General features: G+C 37.6%; 1 protein-coding gene across 1 annotated transcript in view; it reads right to left on the bottom strand.

The window, feature by feature from the left end:
• Positions 1 to 10,441: 10,441 nt before the first annotated feature.
• Positions 10,442 to 20,958, bottom strand: part of STK33 (serine/threonine kinase 33) — an 89,367-nt gene continuing 78,850 nt past the window's right edge. Inside the window, exon 12 of the mRNA XM_006885603.1 lies at positions 10,442 to 10,654. Within this exon, the coding sequence (XP_006885665.1) occupies positions 10,442 to 10,654 (213 nt within the window). The remainder of the gene's footprint in view (positions 10,655 to 20,958) is intronic.

The following is a 20,958-nucleotide window of genomic DNA, read 5'->3' as shown; positions in this document are numbered from 1 at the left end:
TATATAATTATCACTTGGACTTTTACTTCATTTGTACATGAAAGTTTCTGGTAATGTATTAAGTGTTCTTAAACAGAAACATGATAAACATGATTATATATATGAGAAACAGAGAGAGACATGAGAGCTTGTTTAAGGAGGTTCTAGCAGGGGAGCACAGCTACTTGTATACCCTTGACCAAAGGATGATCCTCCTTCTTTTGGGGTTGGTCATTCCCTTCAACTGAGCACACAGCTTCAGTAGGGATGCATATAAAACAGTGAGGGAGGAAGGAACACCATCTAGCCAGCCAGATCAATCCTGGTGATCAGTGATCAATGGATTATCACAGCCAGAGCATTCTCACAGCCCCCTTCTTCCTTCCTTCATTCCTCCCTCCCACTTTGTCTCCCTTCCCTCTCCCTCCCTCCCCTCCTCTCTTATCTATCTATCTATCTATCTATCTATCTATCTATCTATCTATCTATCATCTATCTATCTATCTACCTACCTACCTACCTACTTAGAGCTAAGAAGCTGCACAGCCAACCCAAAGGCATGAAGCTCAAAGGATGGACTATGTCCTCTTGTATAATTTACTGCCTCTAAAAAAACCCACTAGAGGGTCATCTATGAGTTGGTTTCCAACTCAATAATACATAACATCATCCATCCACCTCTCAATCTACCCACATACATGATAGATTGTTGTTGATATTTATGTATACGTGTGTGCATGTTTTGTCCTTGCTATGCACTGTCAAGTTGAAACTGACATAGCTGACCCCCTCTGGTGTGTTTTCAGAGGCTATAGTCTCATGAAAGGAGATCAATCGTATTTTTCCTGAAGAACAGTTGGTGGATTTGAACCACTTCACTTTTTGTTGGCAGCACAATTCCTTACTCAGTAGGTTGTCAGTGTGTGTTTGCGTGTGTGTGACTTATTTGGAAATATTTTCAGGAGGAACCAGTCTTTGTAGATAGATATCATGCTGGGAAAGTAGAGAATCAGCAAAAGAGAAGACAATCCTCAAAACGATGGACTGACACAGCGACTAAAAATGGGCTTGAGCAAGACAAAGGAAGCCACAAGATGGGGCAAAGTTCCCATCTGTTGTTCATAGGGTTGCAATGAGTCATGTTGACTTGATGGCACCTAATGACAAAAACAACTATCCATTAGGTTGCTATTGCTATACGCCATCAAATCAACTACAACTTGAAAGCAACCCTATGAACAAGAGATTGGGATCTTGCTCTACCCTACCTCTTGCATGAGCCCATTGTTATAATCACTGTGCCAATTCATTTGTTGAGTGTCTTCTTCCCTTTCTCTGATGCTCCTCTTTTCCCACCATGATGTCTTTTTTTCTAAGGACTCGCCACTTCTGATAACATATCCAAAGTATGGGAGAAGAAATTTCACCATCCTTGCCTCTAACGAGCACCCTAGCTGTACTTCCTCCATGTCACATATTTGTTCTTTTGGCAGTCCATGGAATATTCAGTACAATTCTCCAACATTACAATTCAGAGGTATCGATTCTTCTTCAATCATCATTATTCACTATTTAACTTTCAAATGCATAGGAAGCAGCTGAAAATACAATGGTTTGGATCAAGGACATCTTGTTGTTGTTGTTATGTGCCGTTGAGTCGTTTGCGACTTACAGCGACCCTATGTACAAAAGTCCTAAACCCTGCTCTATCCTGGGTCATTATCCATGAAGAAAGCAAAAGGTAACCATCATGAAGACACGACAGAAAGACAAGACCAAAATGGATGCCAGCTGAGGCTAAGAAACGTGCATTAGAAGGTAAAGATGTCAAAACAAAGGGAGAATAAGAGAGCTGAACAGATGATTTCAAAGGGTAGCTCAAGAAGATAAAAGTATTACAACAAACTATGTAAAGGGCTGGAGTTAGAAAACCAAAAGCAAAGAATAACCGTGGAATTTATCAAGCTAAAATCAACTGAGCAACAAATTCAAGCCTTGAATTGTAATATTAAAAATTTGAGTATGGGGGCAAAATTGTGAATTACACAAGAAATATAAAAAGAAGATGGAAGGAATACACAGAGTCACTGTATTTTAAAAAAATTAGCTGACACTGAATCATTTTAGGAAGGAGCATGTAATGATCAATAAACGGTACTGAAAGAACTAGTTTAAGCTGCAATAAAGACATGGGCAAAAAATAAGATCCTAGGTAGCGATGGGATATCAACTGACATGTTTCAACAAACAGAAGCAGCTATATTTGTTCCTATTCTAAAAATAAGTGATGCCAAAGAAAGTGGAAATTATCTAACAATAATATTAACAGTATACTCAGGTAAATACAGCATTGATAAAAAACTGTCAGACGTTTAAGCTGGTCTCAGAAGAGGCCTTGGCAGGAGGGTTATTATTGCTGATGTCAGATGGACTTTTGCTGGAGTCAGAGAAAACACAATGGAACCAGGGATATATTGCTAATGTCAGATGGATTTTGGCTGAAAGTAGAGAATAGCAGGAAGAAGTTTATTTATGTTTTACTGGCTACACAAAAGCATTACGCTGTGTACACCATACTAAATTATGGCCAATATTGAGGAGAATGGCAATCTCAGAACACTTACTTGTGCTGATCTCCTCCAGTGAAATTAACTGCTGCTGAAAACCCACTGGAGCATCAGTTATGGGTCGGATCTGACTCTACGGTATACAGAAACATACTCAGACTAAGAAGCAGTTATCTAAACACAATAAGAGAATATGAATGAGTTAAAATCAGGAAAAGTGTGCATAAGGGATGTATCCGTTTTCCATACCTACTCAATCTGTTTGCTGAGAAAATAACTCAAGAAATGGACTATATGAAGAAGAATGTGGCATCAGGATTAGAAAAAGACTCATCTTTGTTATTTTGTTCAATCTGTGTTATAAAGATGACACAATTTTGTTTGCAGAAGGTGAAGAAGACTTCAAGGGATTGCTGCAGAAAATCAAAGTATAGACTTTGATAAGATATTACATCTTAACATCAAGAAAACAAAAAATTCTTACACAACATCATGATAGATGGAGGAAAGATGAAAGTTGTAATGATTTAATTTTACTAGAATTCACAATCAACATTCATGGTAACAGTAGTCAAACAATCAAAAGATGTGTTGCATTGGAGAAGAGTGTTGTCAAGGACTTCACCAAAGCTAAAAGAGCAAGGATGTCAGTTTAAAGATTAAGATGCACCTGACCCAAACTATGGTCTTTTCAGTAACTTTCTACACATCTAAAAATTGGACAATGAAAAAAAAGGAACAGAATTTATCCCTTTGAATTGTGATGTTGGCAAAGAATATCCCAGACTACCAAAATAAAAAATAAGTCTTTCTTGGAGGTAGTGCACCAGCTGCTCCTCAGAGGCAAGGCTGGTGAAAATTCACCTCACATATTTTGTACATGTTGTCAAGAGGGGCTAGTCCTTGGCTGGGGGTGGGGGAATGTCTCATGCTGGGGTAGGTGTAGAATTAGAAAAAGAAAGGAGACTTTCAACAAGATAGATTGACATAACGACTGTAACAATGGGCTCAAGTATATCTGAGACTGTGAGAATGGCATAGGACAGGGCAAGATTCAGAAATGTTATTCATAGAATCACTATGAGTCGTAATTAGTTCAACGCACCTAACAACAACAACAGTTTTTCTAGAGATAGCAATCTCTTTTGTAATTTATAGCCTCTGAAAACTGGCTTGAGGATCAGCTATGAGTCAGTTCTAACTAGGTAGCAATAAATGAGTGAGTGAATGAGTTTGCTGGAGATTATGTTGTTGTTATGTGCTGTCAAATTGCCTGCAACTCATGGCAACCCTATGTACAACAGCTCTGAAGCCAGCCCTGTCCTGAGCCAGTCTCAATGATACCGACAAACCTACCCCCCTGCCCTAGTTACTGTATCATTTCACCTCATCTAGGGTCTTCCTCTCCTACGCTGTCCCTCCACCCTTCAAAGCATGATGTCCTTCTCCAAAGACCTGTCCCTCCTGGCCACATACTCAAAGTATGTGAGACAGAGCTTCAAAATATTACCCTCCAAGAACAAACTTGGGTTTCACCCTCTTCAAGATGGATCTTGTTGGACAGATTGTTTTCTTGGTGGTCCATGGTATATTCAAGACTCTTCTCCAGCATCATAATTTGAAGGCATCAATTCTTCTTCTATCATCCTTACTCACTGTCCAGCTCTCTGATGCATAGCAAGTAATTGCAAAGATCAGGTGCACCTTAGTCTCTAGACTGATATTGTTGCTTCTCAGTAGTATGGAAAGGTCCCTGACAGCAGATTTACCTAATGCAATTCATCTTTTGATTTCCTGACTGCTGATGCCAAGAGTGTTGATTGTGGAGCTGAGCAAGCTGTAACTGTTAACAACTTCAATCTCTTTTCCTTCTATCATGAGAGTATAATACCTAGCAAATTACCTGACTAATCCAAAGGCTTAAAATTCTTTGAATCCATCAGTGGCTCTGAGAGAGGAAGACAGACAGCCTATTCTCCTCGTGATTTACAGCCTCAGAAACAATTTAGGGGTGCCGTGAGTTGAAACAAGTGTGTGCTGGTGGTCTACTGAGTAAGGAACTGCACTGCCATCCCAAAGGCATGATATTTGGATCCACAAGCCACTCCATGTGGAAAGATAGATGTTCTTCTCTTGCCCAGTTTACTGCCTCCAAAAACCTTCTAGAAGATCAGTTATGGATCAATTCCAACTTGACTATACATAACAAAATAACAATATGAGATGAAATTAACTTGAAAGCAGTGAAGGTTGTTTTTGGGTTTGTTTTTTTCTTTTAGTTTTGCTAAGGAGAATTAAATTTTACTCAATTTGATTTATTAATTTTTTATTTATTAATTTATTTTATTTTATTTGACATTTATGGAAAACAAGGTCCTTCAGTAACATGGGCCTATTTGCAACACTTGCCCTAATGAGAACCACCCTGAAGATGAGACCCAAGACTATAGCAAAGTAACACCAGATGATGCCTGAACATTCCTACTAACAGAGCTGGCATCTGAAGTCTTTAATGTGCAAATAGAGAAACTTCCCAAGAAATGTTTCCTTGCAGAAGATAAGTAACTCCTTTGTGCATGATCTCTGTCCTCTAAGAGAAGCTTGATCAAAAGGAGAAAATTAGTAAATTAATGCTTGGCATGGCTTAAATGGTTTCCCCAGATTTAAACTGAATTTCATCTTGAATCAAACAGCAGCTTGGCCTAAATATCCTGTCTCTGCTAATTTAAAGACATAATTTATTTTCTTTCTAAAGCTTAACTGCATATAATGTAAAGGGAGCAAGGATAAAGAGTTTAGATTGTGTATAGCATTGCTAAAAGTTTTTTCTTCAGAGTGTCTGCCCAACTTGTTCTAAGAAGAATATCTTGGTCAACACATTCCCAGAGGTTAGAAAATACAACTTAAATTGTTAAGAAGAATTTAGTTTAACAACCTCTTGAAACCTTTTTCAGGGTTTGCACAGCCTTTTGCTCCCCCGCCCCCAAAAATATCTTTTTGTAATCTGGCATAGTATAGTACTTACCTGTGTGCTAGTACCTCTCGATTAACAAATCTATCTACATCTATCTACCTTTCAATAAATTATCTGCTTTTACCACTAACGGAGTATAATACTGATGTTTCACTCTGACAAATGTACTCATCGGACAAATTAAAAAACCTAGAAGAAATGGAGAATTTCCTTGAAACTCATGCCCTACCCAGATTGGCAAGGACAGATATAGAACACTTGAGCAGACCCATCACAAAAGAAATTGAACAGGTCATAAAAAGACTTCCCCATAAGAAAGTCCTGGACCAGATGGCTTCACAGTTCACTCAGAAAAATACAAGTTCCAGAGGAGCAAAATGAAACTACAAAGAACTTTTGAAAAATGAAAGTATGAAGAACTGACAGTGAAAAATTTGGTTTAAAAGGCTTTTATAAGTAAAAGGGGAAAAAGGGTTTTTTTAGTTGTTTTTAGGGCTTGTAGATGAAGTATTTGTACGGCATAGGGAGACATGCTGTCTTCTGAGTACTACAAGTTCCCTTGGATAGCTTCCTTTACATGCTTGTATATCTTCTTTACTATGACAAACAAGATGCTACTTCCTTAGGTTCCAAAAGGCCACAGCTGAAATTTAAGAGTACATTCAAACATTCTCGGTCTCAGCAGTTCAACGTTTCAGTTCAGCTTGGCAGTGTCGGGTTGACGCTTCTTGGCCCAGGTTCTACATCAGGAATGCTTCCCTGCTGCCCCTTCCTCACCCCTGAGTGACCTAGATACATCCTTTCCCACACCCCCCAACCCCCCCAGGGATAGCGCTTATAGACTCTTGGCTCTTCAACTTACTGTTATGCAGGGGGGATTGACAATCAGAGACAAAACTGCCTGGATTAAGAAGGATAAGGAAAGCGTCTAGATCATTTTGGACCTCACTAGGGAAGAAATGGTACATTAAGTGGAGTAGTTGAGATTTTAACAATGGTACTGTTTACCACTCAATGGAAAAATAATAGTCTCTTCAGTAAGTCATTTTAGCACAGCTGGATTTCCACATGGCAAAGAATGAAGCTGGATGCCACAAATAAAAATCAAACAATGAATCTTACCTAAACATTGACTGCAAACCATGGATAGCACTCTTAGAATAATTCATAGGGGTAGAGGTGTTGAGACCTAGTTTTCAGCAGTGAATTCTTAGGTAAGAAAACAGATAGTAAAACTCTAATTCCTATAAAAAAACCCAAACCAATAGGTTGTTTAAAAAGTATTGGAGTGAATGGGTGAAGGGCAGATGGGATGCTGGGGAAATCCACAAAGGAAGATTCTGTACCTTAGGACAAGAACCACTGGTCTTGTCCTAAAGGCAAAAAGAAGGTTGCCTGACCCAGTGACAGAACGTGGCTAATTCCCAGCAGCCCGGCATCCAAGTGTTACCTTCCCATGCTTATTTCTTGTTGGTCCCTCATATGGATTGAATCCAAACATATCCAGAACACAAGGGAGCCTGTCAATGAAGTCCCTAAAGGTCAGCCTTGCCAAGCAGAGAGGGCAGCCCTGAGCAGAATGATTCTAAAGGGGCAGATGGGAAATGTCCAACACAGAGTCATTTCCCAAAGGCCACAGCTTCATGGTCTCCAGCCAAGTGCAGCCATTATAGAGCACCACTTCCCTAGCCAATTTCAAAGTGTTGCTTACTGCTGGGAATGCATGTTTGAACAAAGCATTTATTCTGTATTCCAACAGCAGGACTGGAATTTGAAAGGCTTCATTTTCAAGACCGGCTGCTTTTGATCTATCCTGGAACTTATATTTTGTCAAATCGAATTATTTAAACAAAACATTTCAGTGATAAGCACAAAATGTTTGGATTTTTTTTTTAAATCCTCACCTTTCCCACTATCACACAATGCTCCTACTGCAGGTGCAAGGACTATTCTGTGGCTAGCTCTTAAAAGAACCTCCTCCATCTCTCAGCTTCCACTTCTCTATGGCTTGTTTCCTCAGCCTGTGTCTTTATCTAGGTTTACTTGTATACAGGACACGTGATAGGACTAATTTTACCTCAGACTTATCTGGAGCAATGGACTGTTCCATGAGCAAGCCTCTTTACTCTGACCCCTGCTTCCAAATTTGGCACAATCATATTCTGCCAAACCACTAGCTTTCTCTACTAATGATACTTTATTCCCCCATCTCCACGCCATATGCCTTTCTTCTAGAATTTAAACTCATCTCTGATTTAATTTTTTTCTTCTTGCCTGATATTCTCAGCCTCCAGACTATATTTCTCTCTTTTTGTCATATTCCTCTGCCTTTACTTATCTGTTACTGAACTCAGAATGCTGATCAGTATTTGTATTTCTTGGAAATAATGTCTGCTGTGTATTCTAGATAGAGTGTGTCTATCTAGGTTAGGAATGCAGAAATGTCAAGGTGATTTTAATTAAAGCCTTGACATTGGCTTACAGACCATTAAAAACCAATCTGAAATGGAAGAGCTACTTTTTCATAATCAGGAAACCAAGATCATATGCCCCCAGATATTAAAGAGACACAGCAATTGAAAAATTAAGCTGAGACATAGTCTTCTCCAATTGTGCTCCATATAATGGAATAACAAACGGTAATTATCTCTCCCATGAGTAAACTATATTCTATCAAAATGATCCCACACAAAATCTTCTCAACTTAAGATAGTAGAACCCATCTTATGGTAGGAAAGGCAATTGATCTAAACCTGGTGCCAGAGAGAAAAAAGGTGTGATATACTCAAGTGTCATAAAATTACTTCATTTTTTTAGTTCTAGATCTCTGGTCAAGCTTAATGAACACAATTCCTAGTTCAGAACCAACGACAAACATAGTATTTGGACAGTATTCAATCTAACAAAAGAATTCACCAACTCTAAAAGATGGTATCACTGTGAAAGTAAGAGCATCATGAATGTAGGAAATATTCCTTTTTCAAGATCAAGGAATGGGCAGAATCAGAGCTAGAAACTTCTATCTCCCTCCATCCTTCCTTCTGTGTGTGTGTGTGTGTGTGTGTGTGTGTGTGTGTGTGTGTCCAGGTTCCTGGATAATGTAATGAGGCTAGAAATGATAATCATACCTGATCCTCCAGTGGGTTTCTGAGGCTGAAAATTGCACGAGAGGAGATTGTTCATCTTTCTCCCAAGGAGCTGATGGTCACTTAGAACCACTAGAGAGGCATGATTATGGGGTTAGCTAGCTTTGCAACTCCCAACAGGCTCCCTGTTTTGACTGGCAGAGTTCCCCAAAGGAAGCACACAGAAAGTCAAAACAATTCAGGTAGGAGAAACACTCGTCTGTGTTATCTCTGACCCATTCAGGACCACAACAATCTCTCCTAAATTAATTGAAAGCGAAGAAGTACATCTATTACCTCTAGCCATTGAATGAATTTGATTTTACGTAACAAGTACATGCTCAGCTCTGGTGGTATAGTCCATAGAGACTTGTGCTGCTGACCTAAAGAAGTTGCATTTCTTTGGTGGTTTAAATTCACCAGCCATTTTTATGGAGAAGGCGAGCAGTCGCCTCTAGTGTGGTTTACGGCCTTAGAAACCTGCTGGAGGGTCAGCTATGAATCAAGAGCAATGAGAGGAGGAATGTATGCTTAGTGAACGAGATGGGGGTAATTTTGGAGGCCTATATGACAATTCCATAGGGGATTAAAGTAAAATTAAGTTACTGTTTGATGAAAGATAAAGCTAGTCAAGGTTCTGACAAAATGAGGTAAATGACAGACGTGTATATATGTGGCTGAATGAAAATAAATTTAAAAAAGTAAAGCTACTGCAAATTGTTTCTCTAGCATTTGTTAAGAAAAGCCCCCACAACTCCCTGCCCTCAAATCAGAATCAACTCATAGCTGACTCTCCCCAGCAGGTTTGCAGAGGCTGTGAAACACATGGGAGGAGACTGCTTCTCCTTCTCCTTTGGAGAAGCCAGTGGATTTGAACTGCCTGACTTTGGGTTGGCAGTGTAACTCCTATCCTCCCAGTTTGACCTTGAGTTTTTTTGTTTTTTTTAAAAACCATCCTCTTTATCCAGGTGGAAAAGAAGGTACCTGTAACATTCATATTAATCCTATGTTTTCCCCAGAATCCAGCCTCATAACTTTCCCCAAAGATGGGTGCTTAACTTCTGCAGCAGCAGAACAAGTTCGTAATTTCCATTAAGGCTTTAGAAAACTGTACTACATTTATCTCTTGTTAACATAAAAATTAACTTGCACAGGCAACATCTGTCCTTTTATTGATCTAATCAATACAGTGGGAATTTAGCAGCAATACCAAGAAGTTACAAAATCTCCTATCTCCATACATTTAAAATAAGTTGTCTAAAGCAATCTATAGCAACCTAAAATCACAGAAACACATGTGAATGATGGAAGCACTTTGGCTATAATGTCTATGGCAAGTTTATTGATACTTTCTTAACAAAATCTTTTAATGCAAACTGCACACAATTATTTGAAACCTCTATTGCCATACTTGGCTTTTCATTTTCCCTTATAAATAACTGTGACTAAATAAATATAAGACTGTGACAAGGAAGTGAGCAAGAATGTCCCAAAGCCTTCCCAACAGGTCCTGCTGCCTTGAGGGCTATGCTCATCTAAACACCCCCTGCAGACATCTTGAGTTGATGTCAGTAGCAGCCCACCGTTGAATTGATGAGTGGCTGTCCTTTATCCCCATATGCAGTTCATGAGATAACCAGTTTCAATTTTAAATTGATGCAAATACCTGACAGTATTCAGTGGAGCTAAGAGGCTGAGAGCTTGGACTGCCCATCCTTTTCTCCTTCCTATCTCCTTGTTTTAGCACTAGGAAGAGAGCAGCCTTTTTCTTGTACTGTTCCATGTTGGAAGAAATCTTAGAATTTCTTTTTGGTTCTAGTCATGCCAACAGATTTAGTAGAGAACTTAGCTGCTATTGGTTGGCTTGATGTTACAGGTTCTTTCTCTAGTTTTTCCTTGAGTTCAACCAGAAGAAGTTTGCTAGACGAGGTATCTGAAGAGGGAATGTCCAAACCTCCCATATCTTTACCTTTACTGGTCTCAGGAAGTATTTTTTCATAATCAGTGAGCTATAAATAAAAAAAAAATTTGGATGAATTTTAAGACACAAAGAAATAACATTTCAAAGAAGCAAGAAACCACAAAGTTGGCCAGTATTTGCAAGTTGGAACCTTCTCCAGACATAAGACACAAACTAATCACACTACAAAATTATTAGATGCCAAAGGAAGTTCTTTTAGTACACTCAAGAAAATACAACTGTTTAATGTAGAGCAAATTGTATAGGCTCAATTTCAATTTATCTGCTACAAGAAAAGTAAATGCTTGTTAACATTTCCACAGTAGAGTCCACTTGGACTTAATTGTACTCATCTTATTTCATCTTTACAGTCTTCTAGACAAGCTTTGACATTTATACAATTACCTTGGCAAGTACAGAGTCATCAGTGGCTGTATATGGTTCACTCTATACAGACTCACAATCCTTTTTGCATAATTCTAGGGACTGATTTCAAATCCTACTCATACCATTTGGGAAGGTATGCAGAATTTTCAGAATTTTTTTCATTCTTCACTGTTAAATGGAGGAAAATAGCATATGCACCATTCATCCCATAACATTATAAGAATGACAGTAGTGTGGTAGTGTCCAGGAGTGTACTGAGACATGGAGTACAGGCAAAGCCAGTTCTGGCTTAGACAGAAAGATCTGTGAACGGCCTCACAAGTTTAATATTCTAGATAACACAAGTTAACACTTTGCAAAGCTGAAGGGACTTAACAGGCAATTGTATTTTCATGTCTCTTCACTAGAGGAAATGGGCCCTAACCTTGCTGTCTTAATGAAAGCAGAGTCCATTTTTACTTTAAACTGACATGTTGATTGTGACCATCCACAGAGTTTCAAGGCTATAAATCATTATGGGAGGAGACTGTCCTTTTTTCTTTCTCAGAGCAGATGGGTGATTGCAACTGCTGACCAGATCCATTTAAAAAGTGATCACTGAATTAAATGAAGGTTTAACTGCCCTACAGAGTTCCCAAGCCTGCAAATCTTTATGGGTGTATATTGTCTCATCTTCTTCTCATGCATCATCTGGTGAGTTCAAATCACCAACCCTGAAGTTGGCAGCCAAACACTGTAATTACCATACTACCAGGACTCCTTCAAGCTTAGGGCTCAAAAAGAGTAAAGAATATCTCAGAATGTCACAGAGTGGGGGCTGAGGCATGAAAGAGCAGATGAAACAACTTCTAATTTAAACAGAATGACCTGGCAACAGCTTCAGAAATTTAATATTCTGGGTACCTGAGAGTTACAAGACACAAGAGTTAACAAGTTTCAAAGAACTTGAAAGGATTATATGTAACACAAACCAAATCAACATCTTTGATAATTCAAGAACTTGCTGATCAAAGTTACTATATTTTATAGACTGAAAAGTCATATTCTTTGTCATCAAATTGGTTCCCACTGATAAGGACCCTCCTCTGAGTTTTCCAAGATGAAAAAGCAATGAGAAGAAACTACCTTTCTCCTGAGCAGCTGCTGGTAGATTCAGACAACTGATTATGTGAAACTTGCTCCAGACTACCACCAGAGCTACCCCCTATTATCTATCTATCATCTATCTATCTATCTATCATCTATCATCTATCATGATCATGTCGTTGTTATGTGCCATCGAGTCAGAACTGACTGAGTTGTCTTTCCAGCAGGTTTTCAGAGTCTATAAATCCTACAGGAGGAGATAACTCATCTTCTTCCCACAAAGCAGCTGGTGAGTTTTAACCATGCACATTTGGGTTGGCAGCACAAAGTGCCTGGCTTCCTATTAAAAGGTTGATAGTTTAAACCCATCAGTCGCTCCATGGCAGAAAATTGAGGCAGTTGGGTTTTTTCCTCTATAGATATTTACAGCCTTGGGAACCTATGGGGCAGTTCTACTCTGCCTTGTGGGGTTGTTGTGAGTTGAAATCAACTCAATAGTGTTGAGTTTGGGCTTGGTTTTGGAGTAAGACAGATATGTTCCATGAACAAAGGATCTCACAGAACGGCAGCAAAACATCAGGTCATTTAGGCTTTAAGGTAACCTGTATTATAAGAGGGAATTCACTTGATGTTTGCTTGCTTATTGCAGATAGTGTTAAAATACATATTTCTTTAGAACACTACTTGTATCTGACTTGATAAAAATGCATTGTTAATTGAGCTGTTAATATTTTAAAATAATTTTGTACCTTGAAAAAAGTGTTCAAATTTTGAAATGCAAATGGTTCGTTCTTTTCTCTATAGATCCCTCCCCTCGACCAATAGGCAACATCATGCTGTATGGAGAAAGGATTGACACTGTCAACTAATTCATCTTACTTGGATCCACCATGAATACACCTAAGCGTATATCAGCAGTCAGGAGATAAGGAAATGTATTGCACGGGGGAAAGCTGTAATCAGAGAGCTCTCCAAATTATTGAGAAGCAATGTTAATTTGAGGTCTAAGGTGTACCGGATCCAGGCCATGATGTTTTCAGTCACTTGCTATGCATCTGAGAGCTGGACAATGAATAAAGATTTTGGAGAATAATTTATGCCTTTGAACTATGGTGGTGGAGAAAAGTGCTGAATGTGCCATGGACTGGCAAAAGAACAAACAGATAAATCTTGGAGAAGGTGCAGCCAGAGTGCTCCATGGAGACTAAGATGAAGCTTCATGTCACATACTTCGGGCATATTGTTAGGAGAGGTTATTTCTTAGAAAGTGACATCATGCGTGGGAAGGTGGAGACACGGTGAAGGAGAGGAAGAGTTCCAAACAGGTAGATTGACACAGTGACTGCACAAATGGACTTGAGTATGTGAGGAGATGGTGAGGATGGCACCGGACAGGACAAGTGTGGGTTCATTGTTCATGGGTTGCTATGAGTCGTGCTCGACTTGTCAGCATCTAACAAGAACAGCTCTGCCCAAGGATTTTTCTGAGTTGTTCTCTGTGAATACTTTCAGAAAGTAGAAAATACTACAATCCTTTAGTATTCAGTAATAAAGCTGTATTCTTTCACTAAAGATTCCTTATGTTCAGCTAGAAGGTGAGAATACAATACCCCACAGGTTCTCTCTAGTATCTCACTGAGGATAATAAGTTGCTTTGTTGGGAATAGTACTGATCTCTAAGATATGAAATCTATCTTGGAAATTTCAAGTCAACAAAATTTTAGCTCACTTTATTTCCAAATCCTATTAAAAGAGGGACCTAAATGTACCCCCTTTTCTCCTTTGACATTTACATCTCTTGAATTATCATTCACATAGTGGAGAAATGTTTTGCAACATATCTACTACAACTAATATACTCTACAGAATAGGAAAAGAGATTTAGTCATTTTCTTTTTAATGAGCTCATTTCATATCTGCCTTAGCCTTTCCATCTTTCCTCACTGTTCCATTTTTTAATATAGCTGACTCATTAGAAGAAGGAGAAGAAAGAACTATTCAGAAATGGTCTCTATTTATATGCAGTATTCATTTTTATTTCCTCGCCCCCCCCAAAAATGCTAAAAACTATATTTCTTCTTCTTAGATATCTCAAGATAATTCTTAGAATTTTCTGGAAAAGTAGATTGAAAACAAGAAACTAAAACAAACTGGTTCCTTTGGTTTAGAAACATCACATTTGTTTCATTCCGTATAAAGAAGATAAAGTTTGACTTAGCAGTAAGGAATTGTGCTGTTGATGCAAAGACATGGTTTGAATCCACCAGCCACTCCATGGAAGAAAGAGGGACAATTTCCTCTCACGCAATTTACTGTCTCTGGAAATTGATTGGAGGGTCAGCTATGAATCAGTTCCAACTTGATGGTGGTGGTTGTTGTGTACTGTAGAGTCAGGACTGACCCATAGCTGACCTTCTGGCAGATTTTCAGAGGCAGTTAATCACACAGGAGGCCACTGTCTATTCTTCTCTTGCACAGCAGCTGGAGGGATTCAAACTGCGAGCCTTCAGGACTGCAGCACAGCTTCTTGACACTCGGCCACCAGAGCTCCCTAACTTGATGGTATACAGCAACATATATCATTTCAGTGATTTATTTTATTTGCTTCTAAGTAAGAAATAATGCACTTTTTTATTTTTCCAGCCAACTTAGAATCAGGGCTACTTTCTGTTGTGCTTTTGGACATTCAGTAATTTATTTTTAATAGGTCCTATATTTTTAAACTCTTCTTATTTGAATTAAAGATTAAAAATCATATTGAGCTTTCATTCAATCATGAATTACTGTATCTGGTAAACATCTTATTACTTATTTCCTTTCCATTTACCCATCTTATCTATTAATTTTTACTCCCCTCTTTCTCCTTTTCCATTCTTGGTAACCACCGAAGGATGATTCTGTGTGTAAGTCTTTCCTCAGATTTTAATAGTAGTGGTCTTAAGCTATACTTGCCTTTTTGAACTGATTATGGCACACAGCACAGTCCCCTCATATATTCTTATGATTTAATATTCACAGCATATAAAAATGTCATCACTGTCACTAATCAACTTAGTTGTGTACCCCACAAAACCCAACTAATATTATCAATTTAAAGCAGACTATTTTATTCATTTCCCAGCAAGCATTAGGTTAAACCAAATGGGACTAGTTGTAATTTTTTGTAGAGAAAAAAAAATCCAGTGGTGGTAATTTGATTTAGTTCAATTTAATCTCTCCATACACTTTCATCCCCCTTTTTTATATAAGTGATAGCCTGTGGCATTTCTCCTTATACCTTGATTTTCAATTAACAATTATTTTGAATTCTTTTTATGTCAATACATAAAAAGATTCCTTGTTCTTTTTCTGAATATGCAGCATTCTCCTGTTAAGATGGACCATAACATCCCTAACTAGTCAGTCTCTTCACAAGGATCATTCAGGAAATTTCCAATAGTAGAATAACAGAATAACTAACACTAACACACCTGTATTTTTTCCAGTTTGCACATGTTTAAGTACATATACTTAATATGTATTTTAGAAGTGGAACTTCTAAGTTATATGGATTTCTGATTTTGGAAAATACAGCCATACTGCCTCCATTATAGGTTGTTGGTGTTATTAGGTGCCGTCGAGTTGAGTATGACTTATAGTGATCCTATAGCCAGTCAACCTGAACTTCACCCTATCCTGTTCCATCCTCATCTCTGAGACACTAGAGCCCTTTGCTGAAGTCACAGTTTCAATGCATCTCATTGAAGGTTTTCTTCTCCTTTGCTGACCCTCCGCCTTTCCAAGCATGACGTTCCTTTCCAGGAAATAGCCTTGCCTAGCTACAAGTCCAAACTATGAAAGATGAAGCTTCTTCACCCTTGCCTATAAAGAGCACTTTGGCTACACCCTTTCCAGGACATATCTGTTTGTTCATTAGTAAGTCCATGAGATATTCATTACTTTTCTCCAAAACCACAACTAAAAGCATCAATTCTTCTGTCATCCTTATTCATTGGATAATGCATAGGTGATTGAGAAGACCATGGCCTGAATCAAGCACATCTTGGTCTTCAAATTGACATCATTGCTCTTGGGCATTTTGGAAAGGTCCCTGACAGTAGACTTGCCTAACGCAGTATGTCTCCTGAGTTCATGACTGTTGGTATCAAGGGTGTTGATTATTAATCCAAGCAAAATGAAATTATTGACAGTCTCAGGCTTTTCTCCATTTATCAGAATGTTGACTCCTGGGCCTGTAGTGAGGATCTTTGTCTTCTTGATGTTGAAATGTAGTCATACTGAAGGCTGTAGTCGTCCATCTTCTGCAACAAGTGCTTCATATCCTCTTCACTTTCAGCAAGCCAAGTTGTGTCACCAGCATATGAAGGCTATTGATGACTCTTTGTCCAAACCTGTTCCACACTCCTCTTCAAAGATAGAGTGTAGCTGTGCAAATTATTTGTTCAATATATAGACTGATTAAATATAGAGGAAGGATATAACCCTGGTATACACTCTTCCTGATTTTAAGTCATGTAGTGTTTCCTTGCTCTGTTCTCACAACAGCTTCTGGTCTAGCTTGATTCCGTATTAGCATCATTATGTTTTCGGGGATTCTCATTCTTCTCAACATGAGCCATAATTTGTTGCCAAATGTCTTTGCATAGTCAATAAAAACACAAATAGATTTTCTTTTGGTATTCTCTAATTTCAGCCAGGATCCATCCTAAACCAGCAACATTTAAAAATGCTTGTTTCTTATTTATTTCTCAGTGCTTTGGCTTCATACATGTTAAAATTAAGTAGTCAACCACATTTTAATTGATGCCCACCATCAGCCTAAAACTGGCCATAATGACATAAATCACAGAATGTGTTTCCTTCATTTCCTGGTCACATTGATGCAAACTGACTTACCTTTGACATGAATGTTTATTGCAAATGCTTAGAATCTTCTAAAGGTATGTGTGCTATCTTATAAAATATTATGTGTGGGGGTGAGTGTGTGTGTAAACCATTTCTCTTTTACTAGTTTCTGGGTGCTTTTGTTTAGAAATCAGGAGAGTAAGATTTTCCTAAAGATTGAGTCTCTTTTGACTGTTCTCTGATGTTAACAGAAAAGGATGTAGGGTAATCATTATGGTGTCTTTTAAGCCAGGCTGTAGCATTCTTCAGCAAGAGCCAAGTCTCCTCTGCTTGTAACATACCCGGCCAACGCAAATTCTGCTCCCAGGCTTTTCTCGAGAAAACTGAACAAATCTTAATTTTCCAGGGATTTCTTTTATAGGCTGTTGATTATCTGTAGTTTTAGGTTTCCCTTTTTCTACTCTCATAGCTGGTGGGAATCCTCAGGGATCAATGCTGTCACTGATGCAATTTTACAGTTTTGTAAGTAATAGGATAGAGAAATGAAAAGTGAAATTGCCAAGGCTATCGAAGTCACTAAGATCTACAGGTCATGAAAAGTAAATAGAAGATTATGAGTTCCCATAAGATGTACAAAGAGGGGGAAAGATGACAGAAGAGTTTCAATATTCAGTTCTTGGGGGGGAAATTCCAAGTTATCACACACTCCTGGCTATCCATTTTCAACCCAGGAAAGGCTCTAAAAATCATTATAGACTATTTTCTGAAAATACCAGCCTCATATATCATTGCATAATAACCAAATAAGCTGATGTATCATCAAAAAGCATTAATAATCAAAGAAAAATATTCTATCCTTATATAAAATCATGATCATCTCTGAAACAGAACCAGTTTGAATAGATAAAAACAGATCAGAAAAGATATAAAGATAAGATGAAGGAGTGGAGGTTTCTTTAGAAATCACTATCCAGTCTATAAAGGTAAACAGTAAGAGGACACATACTTAAAATCTATGAAATGAAAAGGGGGCACGTCTCAGCACTCTGGAACTAGATGGCATCTCTGAATGATCCAGTCAGAAGGTTATTGGGGGTTCCCCTACAACATTCAATGGCTATTTATCCTTGATGAATTCTTACTATTTTAAGAATAGTCTGCACTATGGAAACAAAATGATAGAGAATATGACCTCACAAATTTTCTCCAATCTCATATTTTTGTAAGTCAGTCAGTACCTTTGGCCTATTTTCTCTAGTTGATATTCTTAATCTTGAAAATGGGTTCCATGTGCGCAAAGGGAGATTTGTAACAAGAAAATTTGGCTAAAGGTACATATTTCATTATTCACTAGCACAATTTTAACATGATGAACTCATCTGGTGATAATGGATGCAGAACCTGTAGGCTCTAGTCGTATCACTGCAAGTTAATACCAGCGCATGATTACTAGAAACTGTTACCATTTCTCTGAATTTTGAGTAAAATACATGCTATTTAAGTAAAGTGGTTTATCACTATGGCAACCATGTCTAGAGTCACACATTCAAATTACAGGCCTGCATAAGGTCCAAGTGACAGAACATCCTGATACAAGTTTTTTGTTATAGTTTTGCTTGCAATGGTCACACACCTGTCTCAAATTTCTGTGGTTTTTAGAAAGAAAACAAGAAGAGAAAAAAAATCAGCTTCCAAATATATATATATAAATAAAGAATTATTGTATGAGGTTACCGTCTTGGTTATGTAGTGCTGCTATAATAGAGATATCCACAGGTGGATGGCTTTAATACACAGAAATTTATTCTCTTACTGTTTAGAAAGTGAGAAGTCCAAATTCAGGGTACTAGCTCTAATGGAAGACTCTTTTGCTGGTAACAGAGAAAGTCCTTATTTCCTTCAGCATCTGTAAGTCTAGAATTCTCTGGTGATTTCCTTATATCTTATTTGACCTTCCCTGAGGTCAAAAAGCTTCCTTACACAGGGGAACTGGCCCAAAAAGGACTCCACTCCTGTTGATTACTTCTTGATGGTATTAAGATTTGTACCTGACCTTTGGCTCAATTTCCTCCTCTTTTTCTCTCTGGTGAGAGAAAAGGTATTATAGCTTATAGCCTAAGGAGGCTCTCCTTTTATCCATGAGAATGGGATTAAGGAATATTTATTGCATTCCACCCTTAATCCTCCTACAACTACAGGGGGCTTATTATATACATGTATTTTGGAAAGACACAGTTCAATCTATAATAGTAACCAGCATGAAAAGCCCTAAACTCATTGCTATGGAGTTAGAATTGACTCATAGCTGACCCTCTAGTAGGTTTTGTATGGGAAGAGACTGTTCATATTTCTCCCACTAAACCATTGATGGATTAGAACCTTTGGGTTAGTAATGAAACTCCCTAAAGACTATGCCAGCAGGGCTCCCCGGCCTTTTACAGAGCTACAGAAAGGAAAATCTAATTTGCAATTTAAAGAAATATGCTGCTATGTTTCTTTCCTTTGTAATTAAAGTACCATTTTTAGATAGTAGAAAATAAAAATATCAAGTGCATAGTTTGATGAGTTTTAAGAAATATATCTATCTATAAAAATCAACATCACAAAAACAAAACAGAACAATATCTTGTGCAACATGCTAGTCAACCTACTCTCATCCTGAGGCCACAAATGTTATGACAGCTGTTAGTTTTCATTATAGTCTTGTCTCTTCTAAAACTTCATATAAATGAAAAGCAAGCGTGATATGTGACTTTCATATCTTATTTCCTGTTTAACCCACTTATTTATTGAAATTTTAATTAATCCTAAAATGTTATTTTTTTAGATCCATCAATATCAGTAGTCAATTTCTTTTTTTCATTGCTTAGCTGCATTTCATTTTATGGATATACCACAATTTCTTTATTCATTGTTTTGCTAATAGAAATTTGGGTTGTTTCTGTGTTGAATTGCTATAAAGCTACTGCAAACATCCTCTATAAGTCTTTTTGAAAACTTATATTTGAGATTGCAAAGTCAATGGCAAGTGAATTACTACCTTTATAAATAACTGTCAAACTATTCCAAGAGGATTCTATGATTTTGCATTGCTACCAGCGATGCAGAGAAAAAAAATTCTTTACATCTTTGCCAATATTTGTACTTGCCAGTCTATTTTCATTTTGGCTATATATTCTCGAAGGTACATAATGGTACACCCTTGTGGTCTTAATTTGATTTTCCTGATGATTAGTGATGTTGAGTACATTTTCAGGTTAAGTATTTTGCTACCTAAAGTGCTTAATGAAGTCTTATGCTCATTTCGAAATTGCACTGCTTGCTTTATTATTACTGAGTGCTGTTGTTGTTGTTAAGAGCCATCAAGTGGGATACAAACTATAGCTGACCTTCCTTCCAGAAAGTTTTCAGAAGTTTTATGTAACACAGGAGGAGACTGCTCATCACGCTCAATGTGGAGCAGCTGGTGGATCTGGACTACTTGCCTTTGCGTTGGCAGCATAGCTCCTTACTACTAGGTTACCAAATCCCCCTACTACTGAGTTACAGAAATTGTTTATATAGTAGTGATACAAGACCTTGGTCATATATATTATAAAGATTTCCTCCTTCTCTGTTGTTTGTCTATTAATTTTTCTTAATATACTTTCAGTGAGAAAATGGAATTTTTATGAAGTTTAAACTTTATCAAGTTTTATTGATTTTTGTATTCTAAGAAATCTTTACTAACTCCCCATCAGAAAGGATTTTCTTCTAAGAGTTTTTTTTTTTTAAAACCTCAGTTTTAATATTTAGGTCTACTACTCATACAATTTATTGGTATTAACTTATTTATAATATATTCTTTATCTTTTATCATTTCCTTTCTTCTATTTTTGTTGCTGGAGTGTTAACTCATTATTTTCTTCCTGAGAAGAAAGCTTAAATCACTGATTTTCATTAATATTTCTATATCAACCAATCAATGTATTTTTATATTTCCTCACATAATTACTTTTGCTGTTGGTCTTTATTAATTTTCAAAGTTCATTATTT

Source organism: Elephantulus edwardii, unplaced genomic scaffold (assembly GCF_000299155.1).
Source record: "Elephantulus edwardii isolate Elephantulus edwardi_28Jun2011 unplaced genomic scaffold, EleEdw1.0 scaffold00044, whole genome shotgun sequence".
In the NCBI taxonomy this organism is placed as follows: Eukaryota; Metazoa; Chordata; class Mammalia; order Macroscelidea; family Macroscelididae; genus Elephantulus; species Elephantulus edwardii.
Note: the sequence above shows the minus strand (reverse complement) of the source record. Positions and strands in the feature narration are given on the sequence as shown.